Here is a 24,896-nt window from a genome sequence, read left to right as displayed (position 1 = left end):
TGAGTTTTAAACACTTTTGGAAGAAAAAAGAAGACTAAACTACTGCCTTAGCCTTCATTCTCTTATGTTCTCATTTGATCTCACTGTTTTAGTGTTGGTCAGGAGTTTCTTCAAAGGTTATGGTGAATTTTCCCTCTTTTATTTCATCTTTTTGTCTTTAATAACTCTAAGTCTCAGTTTACAAAGATTTCTAGACAGAGGACCTGAAAACTCTCCTCCTGGTCTTTTCTCTTACTACATAATATGTTCTAATGGAAATACATTGGAATATGACCTCTCCAAAGTTTGTTTCTAACCTACAAGAGTGCAGAGAAGTAACTATATTTTTACAAGTGTCAATAACAACATACACTCACCATTTAGAGATAAATGAATTCAGCATTAACAAGGCAATGCTGTTAGGAGTGATGATTCACACCTTTAATCGCACCACTCATGGGACAGAGGCAGGCAGATCTCTGTTAGTTCAAGAGGAGTCTGGTCTACAGAGAAAGTTCCAGGACCTGTCTCAGAAAACAAAACAACCACCACCACAACAAAAAGAAGGTGGTAGAGGTAGAAACAGAGTTGGAAGGAAGTCATCGTGTCTGTTTTAGTCAGGGCTAGAAATTGGGATTCTGCTTGTTTATTTTTGAAGTATACATGCCAAGGATGACATTTGAAATACATCGGTCTTGATTGTCTGGGACTCGGCTTCCTCTGCTTTATATGCTGCTGCTGGCAGTCTTTGAAGATAGCAGTAGCAAACATGTGCAAAGCCCTTTAGATTTATAAGCACTTTCACATTGAAAATCTCATTAGTTGTACACATCTACCCTGTGAAGTAGGTTAGCTGAGCAGACCTCATCATCTTTGCATCATACATAAGGAAATGGACTCAACAGCATGAAAGAATTTGTTGAATATTTGGTAACATATTCTGCAGTACAACTAAGGCTAAGATTTAAGGTATCCTGACTCAGTCTCTATGTTTTAAGGACAATCTAAGCATAAATTGAGGCATGTCATAGATACAAACATCAGTGCCGTCATGGTATCTAGCGGTTAGGGTGATGGCAAGGGGGTAAGCAATTCAAGTTATCCAAGTGAGAATTTGAATAATTATTATTTTATTGGGAGTTAAAATAAATGGAAACAAGAAGGCACTATTCTTGTCCTCAAATTGTTCAGACTCTAGCTGAGATAAATAAGAAAACAAATTCAGTACAGGCAGTATAGACAAATCGCAGTGCCATTATATGGGATTTGTCTCTACTGCATGTACTGGCTTTTTGGGATCGTATTCTGTTTGAATGCATACCTTCCTAAGCTTGGATGTAGGGCGGAAGGCCTTGGACTTCCCACAAGGCAGGGTACCTTGCCCTCTCTCAGGACTGGAGGGGGAGGGGGAGGGTTGTGGGGGAGCAAGAGGGAAGTGGGAGGAGGGGAGGAAGTGGAAATTTTGATTGGTATTATTTATAAAGTAATAAAACAATAAAAAAGAAACAAATCAGTTTACTGTAACACTGGGTTAATAGAAATCTATTCAGGCTACATTACGGTCACAAGAAGGATAGAGACTGTGGGATAGACCTAATGACAAATGCTAAGACAGATAAATTTAGTTCTTACTTTAAGGTCCTTCCCATGCTCTATCTAAATATTTGCTGCTATCTTACTGAGTTTTTAAACCTAATAATGCTTTCTATGATATCTTTTTTTTTGCGTTCTATGATATCTTATCCATTCCTATTTACTCTCTTAATTTGGAAAATGGATGAGTAGTGAACATGAGATCATTAGCCAAAACTCCGGTTCTAAGTATTGGATTTGATGGTGTTTGCACTCGCTCTTCTATCTCAAATATATAGTCTTTCCCTCTTCCTACCTGCTATAATTAAGTGTGGAAACTGAGTCTAGAACCAAATAATGCATGAACTGATGTCAGCATTGGAAACAAAGCAGTAAGTATTTTTATTTAGAAACAAGTGCCACATGTACAAGTTTTGTCGCGGTGATCCTGGGGAAGAAGTTATGATGTGTCAAGGTATAGGGAGGCCCTTGCTGTTCAAAGATGAAGCAATCTTCACATTCTTTGGATTCCACATCCGTGTCGTGCCAACATTTAAGCAAAAGTATGATTTGGAATTGAGTCATTGGTTCACACACAAGAATCCTCTTCTTTTTGAAGATACACAAAATCAGTCATTCAACAATGTATTTGTATATTAGTAGGAGGGACCGGCATAAAGGCTTTCTTTATAAATCTGCTAAAACTGTCTTGAAAATCTTCTCTATGTGTGTGACCTCATAAGTTTGCAAGCTTACAGTGAAACTCTTGGGACACCCCCTTCTTTCAGTCTCTACAATATTATGAGTGGCAAAGTTAAGTACTTACTAAGCTGCAATGTCATTCATTTGAGCTTTGCCACTGGCTCTTTATCTTCTCATGTGGAAGAAGACTTGACTTCTAGAAGGAGGACCTCCTCCTAAAGCAGGCGGGCTTGCTTTTAAGTAACCTGAGAATATCCTTCAGTTTCTCCAACTCCACTTCCGTCTAATAGTTTAGAAACAGATGCTTTCAGTTCATGAGAGCTTTCTACAATGAATTCTGACCTGTGAAATTCCACCATATAGGACTTTTTGTAAGGATTACATTTTACATTTAGATGGAGCTATTTGGACATGCTGAGATAAAAATGGTTGCCTAGGAATAAGCTAGTTTAAATGAAATTACTGTATTATTTGTTCTCAAAGGCAAATATAACTGAAACACATTATTAGCATTTAGTAGGACCTTAAATGCATAATATGTACTTGTTGGAAGCAAAAAGCTAGTGTAGATAGATAATGAGCAATAATAATGAAACAATAACATGACTATGAACAATTTATTTTGTATATTGTATTACACAAAAACAGTTTCATATATATATATACTAATGACTAACTTATATTGTAAATATTGGTGTGCTCTTTATATCCAAGGTATGTTGGCTTCATTTCAAACTATAGCTTCCGTGAATTTAAAAAATACATGCATATATATATATATATATATATATATATATATATATATATATAATTTTGTAAAGTAGCAACCTGAAATTTTAGCATGTTGAATTGTCCAAACCAGTGATTTCTGGAAACTAAGTGGTGCCTTACTTCTAATAGTTTTGAAATAGGTAAATTTCTCTACAGGAACCTTGAGGAACTCAAATTTTTCATCTGTTCCTGAAAGTGCCACCCATTATCCTGAAATCTGAGCCCTCAGACTTGATCTTATCCTTGAGCCTTTTCACTTACACAAGCTTCGTTTCCTGCTTTCAGTAGTTACATGTAAAACCCAAAGTAGTCTCTGTGAATCTTACCAAGGAATTTTCATGAAAGTCATTCGATGTCCTTATAACCAGTCACCTTAGCACTTCCAAAATCTTCTCATCAAGGAAAATTCACTGTTAAAACTTTCGTAATAAAAGCTCAGCCAAACGACAACAAGGGTTTTTCTTTTATTGTAATATTGCAATTTTCTTCCTTCCACATTAAAACATTCCAGCTGCCCTTTGTGAAGTTCTGAAAACAGTGATTGACATTATTAAACCAGAGACTAAAACTCTTGGTACGGACTGACCCATGGGGACACATTACTACAATTCTGTTTAAAATAAAATAATAAAAGGGGCGTCTCCTAGGGGGCAGAAGTTGGCCTCATTTTCAAAATTCATTTGATTTGTCAAAGTCACCCAGAGGGGTTCTTTGAAATGGTTGGAATTGGCTATCAGAACCAAGCTCTCTCAAGTGTCTTGCCTTTGGGGTTTGTCTACCCGGGTTTCCCAGTCCTTGGTTGAACATTAAAGTTCTCACAGGGATATAATGATGATTATAACTTTAGTAATCTGTTCCAGTAGGGGATGAAGCCATATCTAAGAGTCTCTTCATGTCCTTTATGTAGTATCTTTCTCTCAGTGCTTCTACACACACCACACAAATACACATGCACACACATATAAGACATTCACGTGCTCTTGTCTACTTTTCTTAATGTAGATCTCTTGAGTTAGTCTCTTTAAGACTGACACCATCTCCCTCATGCACAATGCATCCTGCTAATCACTCTTTTTTTCACTCTGAAAAGTTTACTTCATTCCAGAGATGAAGAAATGATTTGTCATATGTTATAAATAAACATAGTCCAGGCCATGAGTGTCCTAAAACCAGAAACCAGATGATCATATCATAAAAGGTAGAAAAAATTTTGACAAAACACAGGTCACTTCTTTTTTATTATTATTATTATTAAAAAAAATTTCCACCTCCTCCCAGCCTCCCATTTCCCTCCCCCTCCTCCCACTCTTTATAGACACTGGTGCTGATGATGCAGAAGCTTTGATATTATCACTAAAAGTAACATCAGTTATTTTTCCACTCACTAGGGTTATTTTAACATCCTATTGTAAACCATGCACTCTGTCAGTTTAAAAAGAAAAGAAAATAAGCAAGAACACAGAAGACTCATGAAACAATGTTGTCTTCTGTCACTCTGATATACCTTATCAAGCATACCTTCTCAGGCTAGTCCCCAGAAGCACAATTTGGGAACTGCTATACTTTATTGCAATTCCTGTCACTACAGGCTTCACACACACACACACACACACACACACACACTACACACACACTACACACACATACTACACTTGACATTAGGAAGTCCTATGATGTGTTTCACCCCTACTGGAAAAGCATGAAATGAAACTCAGTTCCTTTATCCCACCCCTAATTGGTTTTGTCTTGCTGATCTCTCTATCTAACCCAGCTCTTTGTTCTGTTTTTCTATTTTCCCCTAAATGCAACTTACTTTAAGCATGTTAACTTGATTTGCATCCCGACCATTCAGGGGTGATAGACAATATCCACCTTCTCTTTTAAATCTCTGCTTAGGATGTACATCCAGACTGCACGCCCTTTTTATTTTATTTTTTAGAGAAACAAAACCAAAATGCAACTTTCAAAAATAATTTGAACTTGTTTTCAATTTTGGCTGTCGCAAAAAGGGGAATCAATTATCCAAATCTAAAACAAGCAAATAAAAACCAGCAAGAAACACCATGAGTACGATGCTGTGTCCCCTGACTGCTCTGTCTGTACCTTTTCAATGTGTGCATCTGGTTGTTCATTTCTTTAAAAAAAAAAAAGTCTTTTTTTGTTATTTTCCCCCTTCTTGTTTGAAAATTAAATGTTTTGTATTATATATCTTTCTATATATATCAGTGTATTTCTTTTTAATTGCTAGATCTTATCTTTAGACTTGATTTTATCTAAAATAATGAGAAAAAGTTGTAAATTGTTTTCTGCAGTTTTTCCCCCACCCTTTCTTTAACTTGGAACAACTTCAGCCGCAGAACCCCACATCCACATCTCTCAGATAAGCCAGTCTCATGGGCAGTAGTACAGATTATGGGTGGCTTGTGGAAAGTGGATGATGTCATTTGGAACACGCCATTTCTGTATAGAGGAGTTGTTAGCAGCCCAGGACATTACCTCTCACCTTCTCGGTGTGTCTCTCCATGCCCAGCTGTAGATGGGGCTGTGTGGCTGCCGGTGAAGTTGTTCAACTGGAATGCATAACTCAAGTCTCCTTAATTTTGCTTTTAATCTTTTGATCTTATTAGTAATATTACTTCATGTACTTTGTCTATTTTGAGTAGGAGCGAAAAAAAGTTTAAGTGTTTTTATGATTTGAAAAAATCTTACGATGAAACTGTAATGATCTTGGAGTAATTGCATGTTGAAGAAGTTGCAGCTTAGGGTGTGTGAGATTGTCAGTGTTAGAGTTCTGTTCTTGATTTCCATAGATGGGCATGTGTAGGCTCATTTGTTTTTGTATATTGCCCATCCCTTCCTTACAGCCAGAAGCTCTAATGCAGCTAGATCACTCCGTGCCGCCCTTACATGGACATGGCGACTCACTTACACATTTACTCCTATCATCGTCATCTCCTGTGTAGTACACTCGTAGATGCGACCCTCCCCCTTTCCGCATCCTCCCTTCCCATGCCCCCCCCCTTTCTTTAGCATTGTTACAATTTATGTGATGTCATCCATTCCCCCAAATTAAGGAAAAATCTAAAATTTGTCAAAAAGACAATAAGAAGCTAAATATATATATTCGAAAACTTACAACGAAGAAATTCATTCAAAACCCTATAGATGCATAGATTTTTTTTAAGAGGCAAATTATAAAAACAGTTTTTTTCACTTTCAATCATAGTGATCAGAGTTATTTTAAATTTAACATTGATGCCCTCCTAAATCCCCCAACGTAAAAATTTTTGAAGTGCAGATTTTTTTTCTTTTCATGTTCTGTGGTGTGAATGTATGTGTTGTTGCCTCCCTGTATCACTCTCTGTTGTAAATTATTATATTTGAAAAATTAGACATTTTGCACAAAAGTTTTTAAGGAATGACAACAACAACAACAATAAAGCAAGTCACAAGAATGTGGCAATTCTGTTTGTCCAAGAGCATTCTTACACAACTTTCTTTTGTAAATTTTTCTTTCATGCCAAAAAACATGCGGGCAATTTGTTGATGTAAGTTGACTATAAATTAATATGGTATGCTTTTCTGTTGTAATTTCAATTATTTTGCTTATGTTGAAATATTCTCTCCCTCTTTCCCTCTTTCTCCTTTTCTCTTTCTCTCTTAGCCAAAACAGCTTCTATTGTTTTATTTTCCTCTGCTTTGTGTTCTTTTATTGTGAATGCTTTGGTATTATTTGCTCTCCTTCTGCTTGACTTGTTTTGGCTTGATTTTATTTTGTACTATATTATTTTGAGAACGATATCAAGTATTTTTATTTTACTTGTGCTTTTTTTGCTTAATTTTCACTGTTCTGATTTGTGCTGAATTGCATTCAATAATCAATAGGAATTCTACTTTCAGTTAAGAAGATAGATGCCTAGTCATTATCAAACTCAAGAAACCTAGTCTTTGCTTGAACTTAGTTTTAACTGCTAACTTTAAAGTCTTTACAGGACTGGTTATTCTAAAGTGGGGTATTAAAATTGGCTACAGCACATGGGAGGTCTGTACACCAGATCAAAAAAAATTAATTTGAGTTAGTCCCAAATATTACTAGTGGTAATTTTATCCTAAATTTAATTCCTTAGACAATATTCAGGGAAATCAGCCCTTTATCTAATTTTCTTTCAGCGAAGGGGAAATAAGGTACTCTCAAGTGACTATGGTAGAGTGATTCTCCAGGATTACGCTATCATCTTCACCACAGGCTACAAAATCAATTTTACTCAGAATAAAGACATCAAGAATCCCAGGTGTTTACAGTGTTGCGCTATGATATTGATGCCTTCTAAAGTATACAACCAACTTCTGGCAAAAGCACACTACATCACTTATACACAGAGAAAAGGCACAAGCATCCCCCTTCCTTTTTTCCCTTCCCTCCTCCCCTCTCTTTTCCTGTCTTCTCCTTTGTCTCCCTCCTTTCTTCCCCTCCTCCCCATCCTGAAGGATTTAAACAGGTAAGCTTCCTAGGGAGCTTATGATTGTTTCAAGAACACTCAGGATGGTTTTCATATTTCAGCTTTTATTTAGAAAGGATCTGGGTAAGTACCACCATTGTGTAACTATGGATTGAGAAAATGCCTCAACCTTGAGGTTGTTGGACTCAGTGCAACAACTGCACGCCAGAAGCACAGGGATTGAGAGAAGCACCATTAAACCTCTGTAATGAACAAGTGATTTGTTTTAACTTTAGTTCCAGGTATAAATGTTATCTGAAATTGTTATAAGAAATATCAAACCGGGTGGTGAATAAGATGTGTTTTTAGCCTGGCAACTTTCGTGAATGGGCTCAGACTCTCTTCACCTCTGTTCAAATGATTTTGTACTGGTTTATAAACCAGATTCCCAAAAGGGGTGTTAATATACCTAATTGTATTAAAAAGCTCTTATGTTTTCTGAAGAAGCCATCCATTTTATTATAGGCTAATCATTTATTTTCAAATACGAGATCTTTGAACTTGTATTTGAATGATGAATCTTTCCATAATTTCTACATTTATCTCTAGAGCCCTGTGTAGTTATGTCTCTGAATATGAAGCCACTGCACTAAAACTGACAGATAAACTCATCAATGATTGGAATATTAATAAAACTAGTAAAAAGCCATTCTGAGTAGCAGAAGTCACTATAGTAAATATTCAATGTGTGGTGGCTTGTCATAGGCTCTGAAATTATTTCCATTTTCCGTGGAGTGGAAAAAAAACTTACCCAAGTCATGTGGCTCATGAGTGTAATTCCAGTATTAGAAAGAGTCTAGGCAGACTGACTTCAAAACAAAAGCTCTTAAGTAATAAGCAAATGAAAACTTCATCTGGCATTCTCTAGTTTACTACACATAATTATATCAAGCAGCTGTACATATGTAAAAGTAACAAAGAAGAAGAAAGATTTGGTAACCTTTCAGAATTAAAATATTTCCAGATGAACCATTTGTGATGTTTTTAGGGGCTGGTTTACTTAAAGAATTACGTCATGTTAGATATAAAGTTAGATATAAATTATCTCCAGTGAGACATTTGTATTTTATTATTTTTTTCCCACCAATTACTGGCTATGTTTTGCCAGGTACTTTTTTTTTTGTAGGTCATCAATATAGAGCCATTTAATGGTTAAAAGCTTCAGCATCTCTGCGTGTGGAAGGACTCACTCCTATGACTCCAGATATGTAAACGAGTGTTTTTATGGAGCCGGTGAACTAGAATAATGCAAATCAGAGATAAAGAAAAGAATCCAAATGGACATAACAGAACTCCCTTAATTGGAGCACAGAGTCCTCTCTAGGGTTCCCTGCTTAGAATCATTGTTTTTGTATTTCTCTGACCTCTCAGAGACAGCTGTCTCCAGAGAGGCAAAGGCTGGAGCCATGTTGAAACTTGATGCTGTTATTTTATTTTTATTATTTTTTGGTGACCCACTACATGCACCATCACCGACATCCTCACAGTTCAGAAGAGCTCTACTGAATTTTTAATACACTGTCTTTTGCCATGGCAGACAGACCCGTTGCTAGATATCAGCCCTAGAGGCATGAATTATATATCTATAAATACACTCATAGAGCAAAAAAGCAGGGCAGCCTTCAGGGCTAAAATAGACCTTTTATATCCCTAGTGAGCTCTCTAGTTTAAGGAAAAGCACAGCCTTGTCAAAAAAAAAAAAGTGTATGTTCCTGATTTTAAGATGCTAACATTAAAGAAAACAGATAGTTCTTATTCTCAACCAAAGGAAACTTCCAGAAACAGAAGAGAAAATTACGATTTTAATATATTCCAGGTTTCATGTCCCTCCGTCTGTTAGTTTTAGACTCCTTGATTGTGTGAACACTTTCCTAAGCTTAGACACCGGTTTATAATTATAGAGTCTTTGTGACGGAATGGCATGTTGTTAGGTATTGTGTCCCTCCTAACCCTATCACCTTGGATCAGTTGACATGGAGGGTTGGTTCCGATCACCTCTCTGACACCAACATCTGTGTGTGTTAATGTCCCTGGGAGACAGGCTTCTGCGCATACTTGTAAGCAATTATTTTGATTGGGTTAGTTGAGATAGAAAGACTGGTCCCCAGTGGGTATCATCATTCCCTGGGGCAGGAGCGTGGACTGTGTAAAAAGAAGAAAGTAAACTGAACACGAGCATCCATTTTTACTGATTACGGATGCAATGTGACCAGTGCCCTGAAGCTCCAGCCTGTTGTGGGGTCAGCCTTGTGAACCAAATGATTTTTGCCTGCTGCCATGTGGCTAGCACGTGCCTCCATGGATGATGGGCTGCAACCCTGAACTCTAGCTGAAACAAATCCCTCCTCTAAACTGCTCCTGTGGGAGTATTTTATCACAGCAACAGGGAAGGAAACAAAGACAGCCCCTTACACAAAACAGCACAGTCAACCAGGTCTGTTAGTCTGTGATTAATTTTCTGGCTGCTTGCAAGGCAGAGGCCTTTTTGCTTGAGCCCAGAAGTTTGAGAGCAGCTTAGGAAACATATGTAGACCTAATCTTCAAAACAAAACAAGAGGCATAATTTGCAACAAATCTGTGTATCGCTTTCTTGTTCTTTAAATCTTATCTGGATTAGTCCTAATAGAAAATACAATGTATATTCTGTAGAAATGATTGTGATACTATTTATTCTGTCCACGTTCCCTGCAGACAGTTTGGGGGAAAGGGTGCATTTCCTATCTGCAGTCATTCGAATCCTTGACCGGGGAGTTCATAAATACAGAGAGCTAACTATATACTGTATTTTAATTCCTAAAGACAACATTTCATATAAAAATTGATTGCAGAGCTAGGGAGTTGGGCCAGGGCTCACAGTTTTTGCAGAGCCAACTTCAGATACCAACAAGCTGGAAAAGGTCCCGTGTGTGCCTCTAACCTCAGCACTGTGGGGAGCTGAGACAGGATGGTCCCTGGGGCTTGCTGGTTGCCATCCAATAGGGGACCAATGAGCTCCAGTTTCAGTAATAGGATCTACCTCAGAGAAATCAGGCAGACAGTTGTAGAAGACATTGTACATACACTTCCATATACATGAATATGCTATACATATAATCACACATGCATACTCACATACAATAGGTAAAAAGGGTAATTAAGTAAGTAATGGAATATTTAAACTCAATTATATACCAACTTGTGTATAATCCAGGTAGTTCTCATGTCCATAGTTACCTGAAAGGTTTTTTCCTGTTCTAATTCCCACTTGTAATAATGGGCCTCTCGTGCAAGCAGCTTGATTTCAAACTCCAGGCTGTCTTCCAATTCCTGGCAAGGCCAAGTGAGAAGATTGAAAACGCTTCTATGATTTGAAGCGAGTAGAAATCAGAATATTTTGGCTTCAAATTTTCCTGGCAGAGGGCATCCTTTCTAATGTCTTATCACCTCAATCAGGGTTAGTAACACAAGCATTGCGAAAAAGGAAAGTTGGATGATTTTGAAAGATTTTCGCATCTTACTTGGGATACAATACCCATCATTTTGTTGTAAAAACTAATCGCTCTCACTTCACTTTGGAACTCAGCAGCCTATTAGAGACTCTCCATTAGCAAGCCTTAGAACCCTCTGTCTGTACCATTGGGAAAAGGTGAATTTTTACTTTGTTTTGAAATCAGCAGTGCTTGCTGGGCTGTTGGATGAGAAGAGAATAGCAAAGGAGAATAGATTGATTCAACTGGAAGGTGAACGGGTTTTGCAAATTTTAAACAATACCGTGAAGCTTTAGCAAGGGTTGAAGAGAAAACAAACTAGTCAAATTAAGTCTTTAGGTGGGTGCTATGAATGTCCTCGGTGAAGGATGAAGATGGAGACCTTGATTCCCAGAATGGCAGGCGTTTGCATTTATGATTTAAGTGAATTACTTCCCAACAAGTCAGATGTTCTTCCTCCTCAATCCAATTTCCTACCTTGCTTAAGAGGTATATTTTTGATATGACCTCAAGGAACAAACAACTCTGATTTTATGTTGGTAATGAAGCTACACATTGAACCTTTGTTCTAGTTAACCCAGATTACACGGAACTGAAGTCTAGCCATAGGGCAGCAGGTAGGAGCACTTGGTTCACAAGTCTGACCCCAGAACCCACAGAGCTGGTGTCTTACGTTGTCATCTGTGCACTGCTACAAGTGGAGATCGGACAGGGGAGTCACCTGGAAGCTTGAGGACGTGCTAGCATAGAGTACACACAGCAGCCAACAACAACAAACAAAACAAAACAAAAACAAACTCTGCCTCAAAAATGCAGAAATCCACAACCGTTTCTAAAACACACAGGCTTTGGCATATTTGTGCCCACATTCACACACACACACACACACACACACACAGGAAGAGGAAAAAAACATCTGGAAAGTAAAGTTGCCCTTCTTTCCTTTGGCTGTGAGCCTCCATTTAAACACTGCCCCCTTCCCAGAGATCACCTTGAATGTAGCACACATTCCCCTCTCCCCACCACTAGGAATATAAGAAAAATAGTTTGTGCAGGATTAGATTTTAGGGCTATCTTTCCTTTAGGGAATTGTGCTCCAAATCCCATTTATAAAAACTAGCAAAAGTGTGTAAATTATGTATTAACTAAGTCACAAGGTATATGAATTATATATGTTCACAACGTTAAAAAGAAAAAAATAGGCATACTGGTCTAGCAAAGGAAACCTGGGGCTCTGAAAACCCCACAAAGATCATTTTGCTCCATCAGTTCAAACTCTGAGCGTTAGAATAGAAACTCGAGTTGAGACCCGAGACCACAGACATCTTGAAGTTCTTGGGAAGATGCTTGTTTTACTTCTTCCCCTTGAAAAAAATGACACTATCTGTTTAGGTGAGAAATAGTCATGCCACTTTCTGTTGTCCTTCCCCTTCTGTATGATTCTCAGAACTCACACGAGCATCTCCCTGACCTGTCTCTTTCTGGGTAACACAATTATTGGCGAGGGAGGAAGGCAGTCAAAGGTTTTTACTGTGTTTGCTGCCAGGCCTTCTTTTTAACATACCTGGGTGGCACAGATGTTGTGTTTCTGAAACCTGGCTGGTGTTTAAAGATGCGTGGTGAGGGATGCTGAGTGGAAGAGTTCTAGGAATGGATCTTTATAGGAAGAATCTTGGCAAAGTGTCAACTTGAAGGTTTGACTCTCTGAAACGTCCCTGGACTGTGCAGTATTAAACCTGCTGCGAATCCCAGCCTGGCTCTGTCACTGATGGAGGAGGGTACTTCAACAACGGACATATTTGTTAGCAGATGCTCAAACACCAGCCATCCTCTCTCAGGAAAGTAACTACGAAGCAATAGAGAAATGGTACACGCGTGTTGGTTGATACATCCATAAATAAAGCTCACTGTGTATGTATATACAACCATACATGAAGTCTTGGTAGTACGTCTAAGAACGCGATTAACTAAAAGTCATCTCACCAGCAGATCCTGGAACCAGCCTGTTTGGATTTTGTCACTATAAATCACTTGAGAGTATCTTTAAAAATCTAAGACACTTATTTCTACGGTTCCAAATTTTGGGCATGCAGAGGCGTAGAATTGGTTCTGTGTCAGCCTGGAAGAACAAGGCGATAGTCAGAAGTACCAGTTATGGAGAGTCAGGTCACCTGATAGTCATTTCAGAGGCATGGCCTCGCCCTGCCCTCATTAGAGTGACGATGAACTGTGTTTATCCTGTACTAATTATGTCTTTTTTTCTTTTCAATCCCAGGAGGTGAATTAGTTATTCCTCTTCTTGTAGAAGACCCTTTAGCTACCCCTCCTATTGCTACACGTGTACCCTCCATTACACTCCCCCCTACCTTCCGCCCCCTCCTCACCATTATTGAGACCACCAAAGATTCCCTGTCCATGACCTCTGAGGCGGGGTTACCTTGCTTGTCGGACCAAGGCAGCGATGGTTGTGATGATGATGGCTTGGTGATATCTGGGTATGGCTCAGGGGAAACCTTTGACTCTAACCTGCCCCCTACTGATGATGAAGATTTTTACACCACCTTCTCCTTGGTAACAGATAAGAGTCTTTCCACTTCAATCTTCGAAGGTGGCTACAAAGCACATGCGCCCAAGTGGGAATCCAAGGACTTTAGACCTAACAAAGTCTCGGAAACTAGTAGAACTACAACCACATCTTTGTCCCCTGAGCTGATCCGCTTCACAGCGTCCTCCTCGTCTGGGATGGTGCCCAAATTGCCAGCTGGCAAAATGAATAACCGTGATCTCAAACCCCAGCCTGATATAGTCTTGCTTCCGTTGCCCACTGCCTATGAGCTAGACAGCACCAAACTGAAGAACCCACTAATCACTTCCCCCATGTTCCGTAATGTGCCCACAGCAAACCCCACGGAGCCAGGAATCAGACGGGTTCCGGGGGCCTCAGAGGTGATCCGGGAGTCCAGCAGTACAACAGGGATGGTCGTCGGCATTGTGGCTGCTGCCGCCCTCTGCATCTTGATCCTCCTGTACGCCATGTACAAGTACAGGAACAGGGACGAGGGGTCCTATCAAGTGGACGAGACGAGGAACTACATCAGCAACTCGGCCCAGAGCAACGGCACGCTCATGAAGGAGAAGCAAGCCAGCTCCAAGAGCGGCCATAAGAAACAGAAAAACAAAGACAAGGAGTATTATGTGTAAACATAACGCCTATTCGTATGTGAATTTAAACCAGATTCATATACACACACCTGAGTACTTTGACAATGAGACTTAACTTGTCGGATGTGTTCTGTGAGACGGGGTACACCACGACTCTGGTGGGGAAAACCATTTTTAAAAGGACAATTACGATGGTGTATCTCTGTAAAGTTCAGCCATGCTGCGAGATTGCAGCCGTGGCGCTCGGAGACAGAAAGTTCTCTCTGCCCTGCTGTATCATAAAGCACACGCTTAGCGTCCCTGGAGCAAGCCCATGACTCCATGCGACTTTGGATGCTTCCTTCTCTCCAGGACCTTTTGACAGGGGTAGAAGACAATATGACTTACTTGTTTCATAACTGCAAGTGAGTCTGTAATGATGTTTGTGAATCTTGACTGTAACAATGTTGGGTTATTTTTTGTTTGTTTGTTTAATTATGTAAAAAAAATAAGAAAAAAAAATGAGAAAAGAAAAATGCTTTAAAAAAATCAAAAAGAAAATAATACAAAAAACCCAGAAATAACCTTTATCTGATTCTGGCCAATGTGAGTGTAACTTTTCAAGATCTGAGGGGAAAATGGCCTTTGGGTTTTCACTTATTTTTTTGACAATGACTGCACATATGAAGAGAAAAAAATACTCAGAAAACAAAATGTATGAGACTCTTGCCATATGAACTCAAAAGCTACCATGGCATTCACTCCACGTAGCAGGTTGTAGTATCTCTAGAATCTGTTGTTTGTTTCCTAATGCTTTGATGAACCTATGGGGTAGATGATGATCTATTTGAAAAGTGGGTCCCCAAGATCTAATTTCAATGTTTGCCACTCAAACCTCGAACAGACGGGTTTGGGGCCGGTTTTATCAGAGCTATTGGTTTCACTTAACAAATACTGTCCCTGTCCATCGACCCAAATTGTGTGCAAGGGGAGAGAGAAGCCCCACAAATGGAAGCAGAGCCTTTCCAAGGGAAGGGCAGGGGGTGGACTGGATCCGTGATTGGTCGAAATGCATGCAGATAAAGAAAAGACAATACTAAGGTCTGTTTCAACAGACTGCAGGGGAGTTCCCAACTTGTAACACAACCACAAATGCTCACAACGAGCCATGTCATGGCCAAGTGTGAAAGTCAGTCTTTCCCCACCCCCAACATGATAATGGTTTCCATAGCGGTTTGATTTTGTAGCCCGATGTGAATAAATCTCTTTCCATTTCCTTCATGTCGCCCTTCACCCATCTTTTCTAAAACAGATAAATAAATGAATAAAGCTGCTGTGACACACAAAAGGAATTTAATAGTATAATATATATAAATAAATATATATACAGATATATTTATCATGGTATGTTTGACGGGATGACTGACACAGAAATCTGTTCAAGTCTTGAAGTGGAATGAGAATGTTATTTTAAAAGAAAAAAATAACAAAACAACAAAAAAGCGAACCTTAAAATGTGAAGAAAGTGTGAGTTTTCGTTTTGTCACAGTTAACTGTGTCAAAGAGAATTTAAACAACAACAACAAAAACTTCTCAGATTTTGTTTACATATTTTACTACATTTTTGCTGGTATAATTCCTTAGTCACGTATGTACATACTGCTTTAAGAACTGTTATTTCCTTTCTCTCTGTTTGTTTTGTATCCCATTCTGTCTCCTTTTTATAAAGAGGAAACAATGTACAGCGTAACAATAAACTGGTTTTGTGGCCATAGCCATTCAAACAGCAAGAAGATAAAACAAGACACATATTCGCATAAAGGTGAAGTGTGTCCTCTGGAGGGGCAGACATAAATACGATTTCTTTTGTACAGATGAAAACCAATCAGCCGTCTAGATTTAGAAATCTACTCTTGCTGGTCTTTGTAAGTTGCATGAATATTTGACTTTGAAAAAAAATCTTAAAGACATGGGGCAGAAGGCACAGTAAAACAATGGTAGCCTTTACTGATGTGTATGGAAAGAGATGTTCCTCCTTATCTGAGATTTCAATGTGTTAAGAGTTCTCATTTTTGTTGTAATTAAAAAGACAGAATTATAAAAGGATATCAAAGCACGATTATAGATCAATGGCCCAGCCTATATGAAGTTGATTATATCTCGGTGTTTGTGATGGATTGCTGTTCTTGGAGTCTTGAGGTCTTGTGAACTGATCTCCTGCTTTCTTTCTTTACATTTTTTTAAAAGTCTGAGTAAAAACTCATCTGTTTATTCCTTTTCGTGTAAGTTTCTATTTGGACAATTTTACGGGAACTTGTGCATTCTGTATGTGAGCTTTCATTGTTTTCCTCGCAGACCCTCAAGGAGTTTCTTTCATGATGTTGTGATGTTCCTGCTTTTTCTTTTTCCTTTTCACTTTTATTTCCCATTTGCTTTTTCGTTCAAGGATATGCTTAGCAATAAAATGTTCTTCCCAAAACCCCTGTGTTATGATGCAATTTTATTTTCTTAAACTTGGTAAAAGATCTTGCACACAGCTAAATAAGCCTTTTTTTTTTATTAAGAATCAAGGAAGCTAGAACCACATACATGTTCTAGAGACTGTTCTGACACTTACTAATTACGGAATGACCCAAGAGGCATATTTATGAGATGGATTATCTTCACTCTACCTGAAGACTTTGTGTTTAGATTGCTATAATGGAAAAGGAGGTGGAAAAGTCATATTCCAGAAGGTAAGATGTCAGAAGCACTGTTTTCTGAAAAAAGATTCCTGGATGCTATATTTTCAAAAATGTTTGCTATCTTTAAGTGTTTTCCATAAGTCAAGAAACTTTGGAGGTTGTTCAGGAATTGTATTCAGACATAACCTTATAAAGAAAGCTTTAAATATCTTTCTTCCTAAGCTGCCCACCATAATGAAAAACAACTAAACAAAACAAACAAAAAAAAAAACAAAACAAAAGCAAAAAGCTCACCTAATTCTATAGTGAAAGTTGAATGATTTTTTTTTTAATTTTTAGAGTTTCATCCTACAGTTTCCCTCTATCAGGTCTTCATTTACTCAATATGGTTGTACTTTTCTCACATCTATGGAACTCTAGACACACACTTTACTTTGACAACTGGGTAGTCAATGCTGTACCCTGTTTTTCACCATGACCCCCCCCAATTTTTATTTAGCTAAATCACTGACCTCAATGAAGTTTTAAAATGATGGTATCATTATGAGCTTTCATTAGTAGGATAGTTATACTGTTGACTCTCTTGGGGATGGAATGAAATCAGGCTCGGCAGTACTAAATTATATGAAGTTCTTTTTTATATAGTTATTATCTCAGATAATTGACTTCATAAAGAAATGACTCATCAGTGTCCATGATGTACCAGGTGCTCTGCTGCTTTCATCTATGTGTTCTTAATTGACTTTAAAGATGAAGGAACAGAACCACAAATAGCTTAAGAAAAACTTGGCTGATACCTTTCCAGCTATGTTGATAGTCACATTGCAGTAGCCTGGAAGCCCATGACCAACACATGGGATCTAAGTTTAAGTGGAGTTGGTTGGTGTCCTAGATGGATTACTGCATACACGTAGCTGAAATTCACAGATGCGCTGAGATTTCTCATCTGTAAAAATAAATAAATAAAAGCATTAAAACTCAATGACTTAATTATGCAATGTACAATTTTTAGGTTTTTAAAACATCCACCTAAACTAACAAAGATCTTTACCTTTGTTTTATATAGAGAGGACTCTTCATATTAGCCTCTTCCATGTTATTATTTGATTATTAATTTATTCTCTATGTAATAATTTTCTTCTCTCCTTGGGTATTCTACACCACAACTGATACACAATAAAACAATTAATTTAGTAATTATTAAATGGTACAGCTAAGTCAGTTCAAGGTACCAGGTATAATCGAGAAGTGTATTCCCAACTAACAAACATATCACTGACATTTAGTAACACAAGACTGTCTGGCACATTTTAAACAAATGTCTAGAAGTCTGGTTTAATAAAGTCAGGATATTTTGAGGAAGATGTTGTTAGAGTTAACAATTTTATGGATACATATTGCAATGAAGTTTTCCCACATAGAGACAATGCAGACTGAAATGGTGCTTGTTTGCAAACCACTGGTCAAAGCACATTCAGAGAAACCAATTCTTAATTTCTTTTAATGATGAAGTCGACATGGCACTGTCCTTTTTACTGAATTGAAATTTGACACTATGTTTGGCAATAGCAAGGCTTAGTTCCAATTCTGGCCTTCAATACAGGGCCTACTCTCTGTCAACCGTGGCACCTTGAGTATTCTTGGAAACTACAAATGTACCACATACCCCTTAGCTCTGTTGTAGAACTAAATGACCTAAGATGGATATGAACCCTCAGTACAATTCCTAGTCCATAGCCCTGAAATCATATCTACTTATAAAAAACAATCAGTTATTATCACAGAAAAAAAAAAGATTCCAAAATTTCTTCTGAGAGTCTAGGAAAGAAGCTTATTGGAGGTTGGCAGAGCAATCATTTTATTCCATCACATAAACTCGCTCACTGCCCTCGTATTTCACTACAATTGAAATATATATATATATATATATGTGTGTGTGTGTGTGTGTGTGTGTATACATATATATACATACATATACATATACAATATACTGACTCTTTGATCCCTTTTTGAGTCTTTCATCAAGTCTGTAATAGTTTCCTGAACCCCACTTTATCCAGCTTTTTAGGTGCACATTCTTTAGCACAGCATACATGGTAATGCATTCTCTGATGCAAAGCGCCTTTTATTCCTCAAAATTTATAATTTAACCATTGCTTTAAATCAGTGGTTCTCAACCTTACTAATGCTGTGACCACTTAATACAACTCTTCATATTGTGATGAATTCCAACCAAAAGGTTATTTTCATTGCTACTTCATAACTGTAATTTTGCTGCTGTTATGAATCAGAATGTAATGTCCTGTGAACTCTCTAAACCTTACTACACACTATACATCATAGACCATTTTTGACATTCATTCTTTTGATAATTCAGCAAACCCTTCTTGAACATTTTTCAACATGATGAACAATCAATCCATTATGGCCTGTTATTACTTTGCTTCAATGAAGAAAGAAAATATAAATAGAGCTTTAACTCCTTTGTTTCTCATATAGACTTACATTTTTACCCAGAGTTTGAACTTTCTCCAAAAATGTCCAAAATCTGTACTTTATTCAGCAAAACCAAACTATTACACTAAGATTGGGTTGATAAGTCATTTATTTATTCATTTTTTTCTAAATAATTAGTGCAACTGAAATTAGGGATGCTAAAGAGATTAATAGTAATAATGTTCATAAAGCACAAATGAAGTCCTTTACGTGTTCAGAAGACTTTACCTACAGGAATGGTGACATATAGAAAGACTTGGAACAATTAAAAAGGGCTATAGGATTTTAGTCAAAAGTTTAACACTAATGAAAGCTTAAATTTATAATTTCAATGGCATTAGGACTATAAAAAGCACATCAGCAAAACATATGACTAATAAGAATTTAGAATCTTGTCAATGAAAGAGAAAAGAGGAATGGCAGACTGCCATGGGAAGTTCTGGTCAAGGGCCAGTATGTCCCTGAGTATAGAGGACATAATCATGTTTGAACAAGGGCCTAATAGATCTGTCCTCAGGAAGCCTGCAGGGTGAGTGGAGGAGCCAGCAATCCAGATCAGGGGCTATTTTGAAGAAAAGAGGCAAGAAGAGGACTTCTGCCACAGACATAAAAAAGACAGCAAGCAGAAGCTGCCTTATTTTTGAGATGACAGCGGTGAGGAAGATGTCAGAAGTAAGTATCAATGTTTTAAAAAAAGGAGGTGGAAAGCCACCTAGAAGCACCATGAGGGGTCTGTTGACGGTCCTGAGAAGAGAGTTTATGAAACTACTTTTGTTTCTTTTCTTTATACACATATATAATTCCTATATATACATATATAATATACATATATTATTCATAAGATGAATAATGAAACTATGTATGTATAAATATTTATATAGGGTTTTTGTTTATTTTCAGACTATATAGCCCTGGCTAGACTGAAACTGATAATGTAGACAAACCTAGCCTCAATCGCACAGAAATCTGCCTGCCTTTGCTTCCCATGTTCTAGGGTGGAAGGCATATGCCATGATATCTAGCCTGGAGTAACTTTTAAGCATCACTAATGTGTCAGCTGGTACCAACCAATGGGAATACCGAATCTTTGTATCTTAGCTACATTTTCCTTTCCTTTTGAAAAATTGATGACACTTTCATGATTTTATATACAAATAAAAAAAGGGATGAGAGAGGTTTCTCAGAGGCTAAGAGCTTGCACTTCTCTTGCAGAATACCCAGATTCAATTCCCAGAACTCATGGCAAGTGTCTCACAAGCCCCTGTTACTCCAGCTCAGGGATCTAATGCTTCTGGCTTATGCAGGTACATGTACACACACACACACACACACACACACACACACACACACAAACACACACACTTGAAAATTTAAATATAAAAATAATAAATAAATGAACATAAAAGAAAATAAGCACAAGGAACTTAAACAACTTCTCTGAGCTCACATAGTCAAAAAGCAAGGTAGTAATAAGAAGTCCAATCTTGTAGTTCTTAATTTAGAACCTCTCCAATTACATACTGCTTTCTCTAGAGCATCCATTTTCTATTTTAAGAGGAATATTTGAAAGGAAACATCAGGGATAGGATGCTGTATTTATTCATTCATTTGCTCAAGCTCTTATGACAAAATAACGTACTCTGGGTGCTTAAACAACAGAAATTTCTCATAGCCTTAAAGATGGAAGTCTCACCTAAAGGTCTAAAAGATTCAGTTTTCTTATTTGTAGATAGCCATCCCTTTGATGTGTGTACCCATGGCCTTTGTTGTCCCCATGAGCAATGAGAAAGAGAGAGAGGCAGAGACAGACAGACATCTTCCTCTCCTTACAAAGCCATTAATATTATTGGATAGTTTTTATGGGAGGTTCTATGTCAATATAGACATTTCTGGAGTTAGGATTTGAGTATATGATCTCATCACGGGGCATTGTTCAGTATGTAGAAGATACGTTTCAAAGGATCAAGAGAGTGGCATATAGAAGCAACTCTAAAGTTAAAGCAATAGCATGGGATAGATGAAAGAGCAAGTAAAACAAGAGGCTGGACCACGGAGTAGGATAAAGTTATATGAGTAGGAGCCAGGGCAACAGAACAATATTGGGGAATGTGTAAGAGTCAGAGCATACAAAAGACAAAGCTGCCAAAAAAAGTCAAAGTCAGATCTTGGAGGGGCATAACATGAACAATGTGAGGCTCAAGAAATCCTGAAATGTTCTTAGTGCTTAGGCAAGTGAGTTCTAGAATAAGAATGCCATGGCTTACATTATGATGCTACACCTCTAGAAAATGAGCTCACTAAGGGCTAAAAGTTTCAAGCCTGTAATTACATTATGCCTATCTTGTAGGTGTATTTGGAAAAACTGAATTAAATAATCCATGTAAATGCTTAGCATATGCCTGGTACATAATAAATCTTAATAAATATTGTATATTACCACAATATGCTATTGTTACTGACTCAGGAAGAACCAAAAACAATGGATACAGCCATGTCAACCAGCACCAAAGTCTTCAAAAAAACACATAGAAGTAGGGCTGGAGAGATGGCACAGAATTTAAGAGCACTAAGTATCTTTCCAGAGGACCTGTGTTTGATTCCCAGAACCTACTACTTGACAGCTCACTACTATCTGTGACTCCAGTTCCCAGGGATCTGATGCATTCTTCTAGCCTCCATGGGCACTGCACACATGATTCACAAGAGACACATTGAGACAAAACACTCATGCATACTCAATAAAAATAAAGGAAAAAAGCCTAAATACAGTAGATATGCAATCATTTTGAATACTTCTTTGAATCCTTCCTTTGTCAAGAATCATGTCTCACTAGCCAAATTTTCAGTGTTACTAATAATCTGTTTCTAGGTTCTCTCCTGGCTAAGCCCAAGAATGCTACCTATCCTAATCTTTCAACCCTTCGGATGGGGTCCCAGTTCTGGGCTCTCAGTTTTCCTAGAGCAACAGGTCAGCTAAAACCAGAAAAAGCAAGATGCCTTCAGGCAACTCTGTCCCTAAGGTATTATTTTTTACTTTGCATTTAATTTAATATACAGTTGTGGCCATTTTCAGATGTGCTCCAAACAAAGGGAAGAGTACAAGGCCCTCTTTACCCACCATTTATTTTTAAGATTTATTTCTATTTTAATGATCTCATTTTCTCTGAAGTCTACCTTCCCATGGAAAACTATCATTCAATACTGCTTATTTAAAAAAGAAAGAAAGAAAGAAAGAAAGAAAGAAAGAAAGAAAGAAAGAAAGAAAGAAAGAAACAACACAAGGGAGCATGTGGAGAAGAGTTATCCCTGTGTCTCTGAATCTTAGCCTTCTTCACTGTGCTTCCAACTTTATAAACTTTCATTCTTTCTAATGGACAGTTACAAACATGATTCTATTTCTTTATCCAATGACAACATAAAAGAGCAGATTAACTGAAAACTGAACTCTTCGTCATTTAATGAGATCACCTGGAAACTGAAAGGGCTACTTGGCTGGTTGGTATTTCAATTTAAGTGTGTTCAATCACCTTTTGAAATGAATAAAACATCCATTAAGATTATAGATAGCTGCTCTGCCTTTTGTAAGTTGTGAACTTGTGTGTTAGAATCTTCTTCAAGGAAATCGGTAAGGAGGAATAATACTAATGCACACATATAGAAATAAACAAGGATTTATTTTTAACCATAGAAATATGAGCACCAATCTACTCCAATTTTACTGCAGGTAAATCTAATGTATTTGTATTAAATATTACTAATCTGACTTTACATCAATTTAACTGGAGAAAGAGCCATTAAGAACATTTTTATAGTTTGTTTATGTTCTACTCTCCATTGACAATGGTCATTTTCTTTTCTTGAATCTCATTGCCCTCCTATTTTTGAGCTATAATTTTCCTGAGTGTTATGAGAAAGAATCAAAGACAGAAAAAGTTTTATGTTGGCTCTTTGATAGCATGTTCCTCTTTATCACAGAGAAGGTATGTAGTAAGAAAAGGCACAGGTTAAGCCATCAGCAAATGTTTGTTACTTGGTTTAATGGAACAGAATAAAATGGAAAATAGTTGGTTTCCTTTTCATTTCCTACTCTGTTTCTAGCTCTTTGGTTCACCTTTTATCTCAATTTGAGTTTTTGGAGACCCAGCAAAGCACATCCAAACACTCTTTTTTTTTTCCCTGTAGCTTTGGAGCTTCTCCTGGAACTAGCTTTTGTAGACCAGGCTAGCCCCAAACTCACAGAGACCCACCTACCTCTGCCTCCCGAGTGCAGGGACTAAAGGTGTGCACCACCATCCAAGCACTCTTATAGAAGGTTGCTTGGGTTTTCAAGAAAACACAATAACAGGCAGGCGGTAGGATGAAACATGAGGTCACTAAAACTGGAAAACTGAATGTCCCTGGCATCCTAATGTAGTTTGGGGGGAATGTGCCTTTTTGTGTTCTGTGGGGATGAGCACTGATTTCACACTTGGAAAACAGAAAACAAGAATGACTCATTCTCAGTACCAGACAACAGGAGACAATAAGAAAGGACAGAAGAGACACAGCCCAATAAGTGCCCATATTGGTGGTGCTTGCTCAGAAGGCAGGGCCAAATGAATGGCATAACAATGATATCCCTTTGTTCTTCCTTGCTGTCTCTTCCCCCTTCCTATTTTATCTTTTTCACTCTTCCTTTTCAGAAGTAATAAGCTCTGAATTATACACTCACATACAGTTCCTTTCTCATAAGAGAAATAAACTAATATCTTGATACTTATAACACAATAAATATTTTAAAAAATCTCTTTAGTCATTGTATTGGTCTTTTGTGCTAGAGTTTCCTTGACTGCTTTTATTATACCTTAACTTTTAAACTGTTTAAGCAAAAAATAAAAGACCACATTTCTAAAATATACATGGATAATCTAAGCCATTTGTCTAATTAGATGGAAAGACTTCCTCATTTGGCAGGTGACCTTTATTGCAATACGATGATCCAGATGGAACGTGAGTGTTTCTTTTAAACAGGTTGACAGATATTTGACAGAAACTTGCAAGTATGTAATGTTGGTAACATCAGATATACATAAATCAATGACCTTTGAACAAAAAAAATCCAAGAAGAAAAAGAAATTTGACTGTGGTTTGACGAAAGATAATGTAATTTTTTTAAAAGGTCAAGTGTTGTATAGATTGACCTCAAGTTGACCGTGATCTTGATATTTTTCACTCACATTCACACCAGAAAGCCATCTGTGTGTTCTCAGACTAGGAAAAGTTGTCAACACTAGAACCTCTTCAAGGTGCTCAGATGAAATGATGAATCTCAAAGGCCTCTATTAAGGAAACCCACTGTCCTCTGGCCAGCACTAAGGACCTTTGCAGGCGGGATCTAGACAGCACAGAAGGGGCTGTTTCCCTTCCTGCCTTCTCAAAGAAGTTTGGAATTTTTTTTTTTGGTTTAACTTTTTAAAAGCAGATGCAAAATAAACACCAGGGTATGAGGTTTATGCTAAATACATTTGGTTGGAGAGCAGTTATCGCATGCTGCCAGAAGAGCCCTAAGGATTAAGATAGTTTATTGGGATCAAACGCCTGGGAGA

General features: G+C 37.7%; 1 protein-coding gene across 50 annotated transcripts in view; it reads left to right on the top strand.

The window, feature by feature from the left end:
- Nrxn3 (neurexin 3) overlaps positions 1-14,633 on the top strand; it is a 1,550,418-nt gene extending 1,535,785 nt beyond the window's left edge. For 11 of the 50 annotated variants that reach the window (XM_075948184.1, XM_075948182.1, XM_075948179.1 and 8 more), the window contains one exon: positions 13,266-14,626. In XM_075948184.1, coding sequence (XP_075804299.1) covers positions 13,266-14,191 — 926 coding nt within the window. In that variant the 3' untranslated portion in view covers positions 14,192-14,626. Of the gene's footprint in view, positions 1-5,888; positions 6,573-13,265 lie in introns of all 50 variants that reach the window. The other 39 variants (XM_075948216.1, XM_075948201.1, XM_075948214.1 and 36 more) reach the window with 6 other exon arrangements.
- Positions 14,634-24,896: the final 10,263 nt, after the last annotated feature.

The sequence above is a fragment of the Microtus pennsylvanicus genome, chromosome 14, assembly GCF_037038515.1.
Source record: "Microtus pennsylvanicus isolate mMicPen1 chromosome 14, mMicPen1.hap1, whole genome shotgun sequence".
NCBI lineage: Eukaryota > Metazoa > Chordata > Mammalia > Rodentia > Cricetidae > Microtus > Microtus pennsylvanicus.
This window is presented reverse-complemented; position numbering and strand designations above follow the sequence as displayed.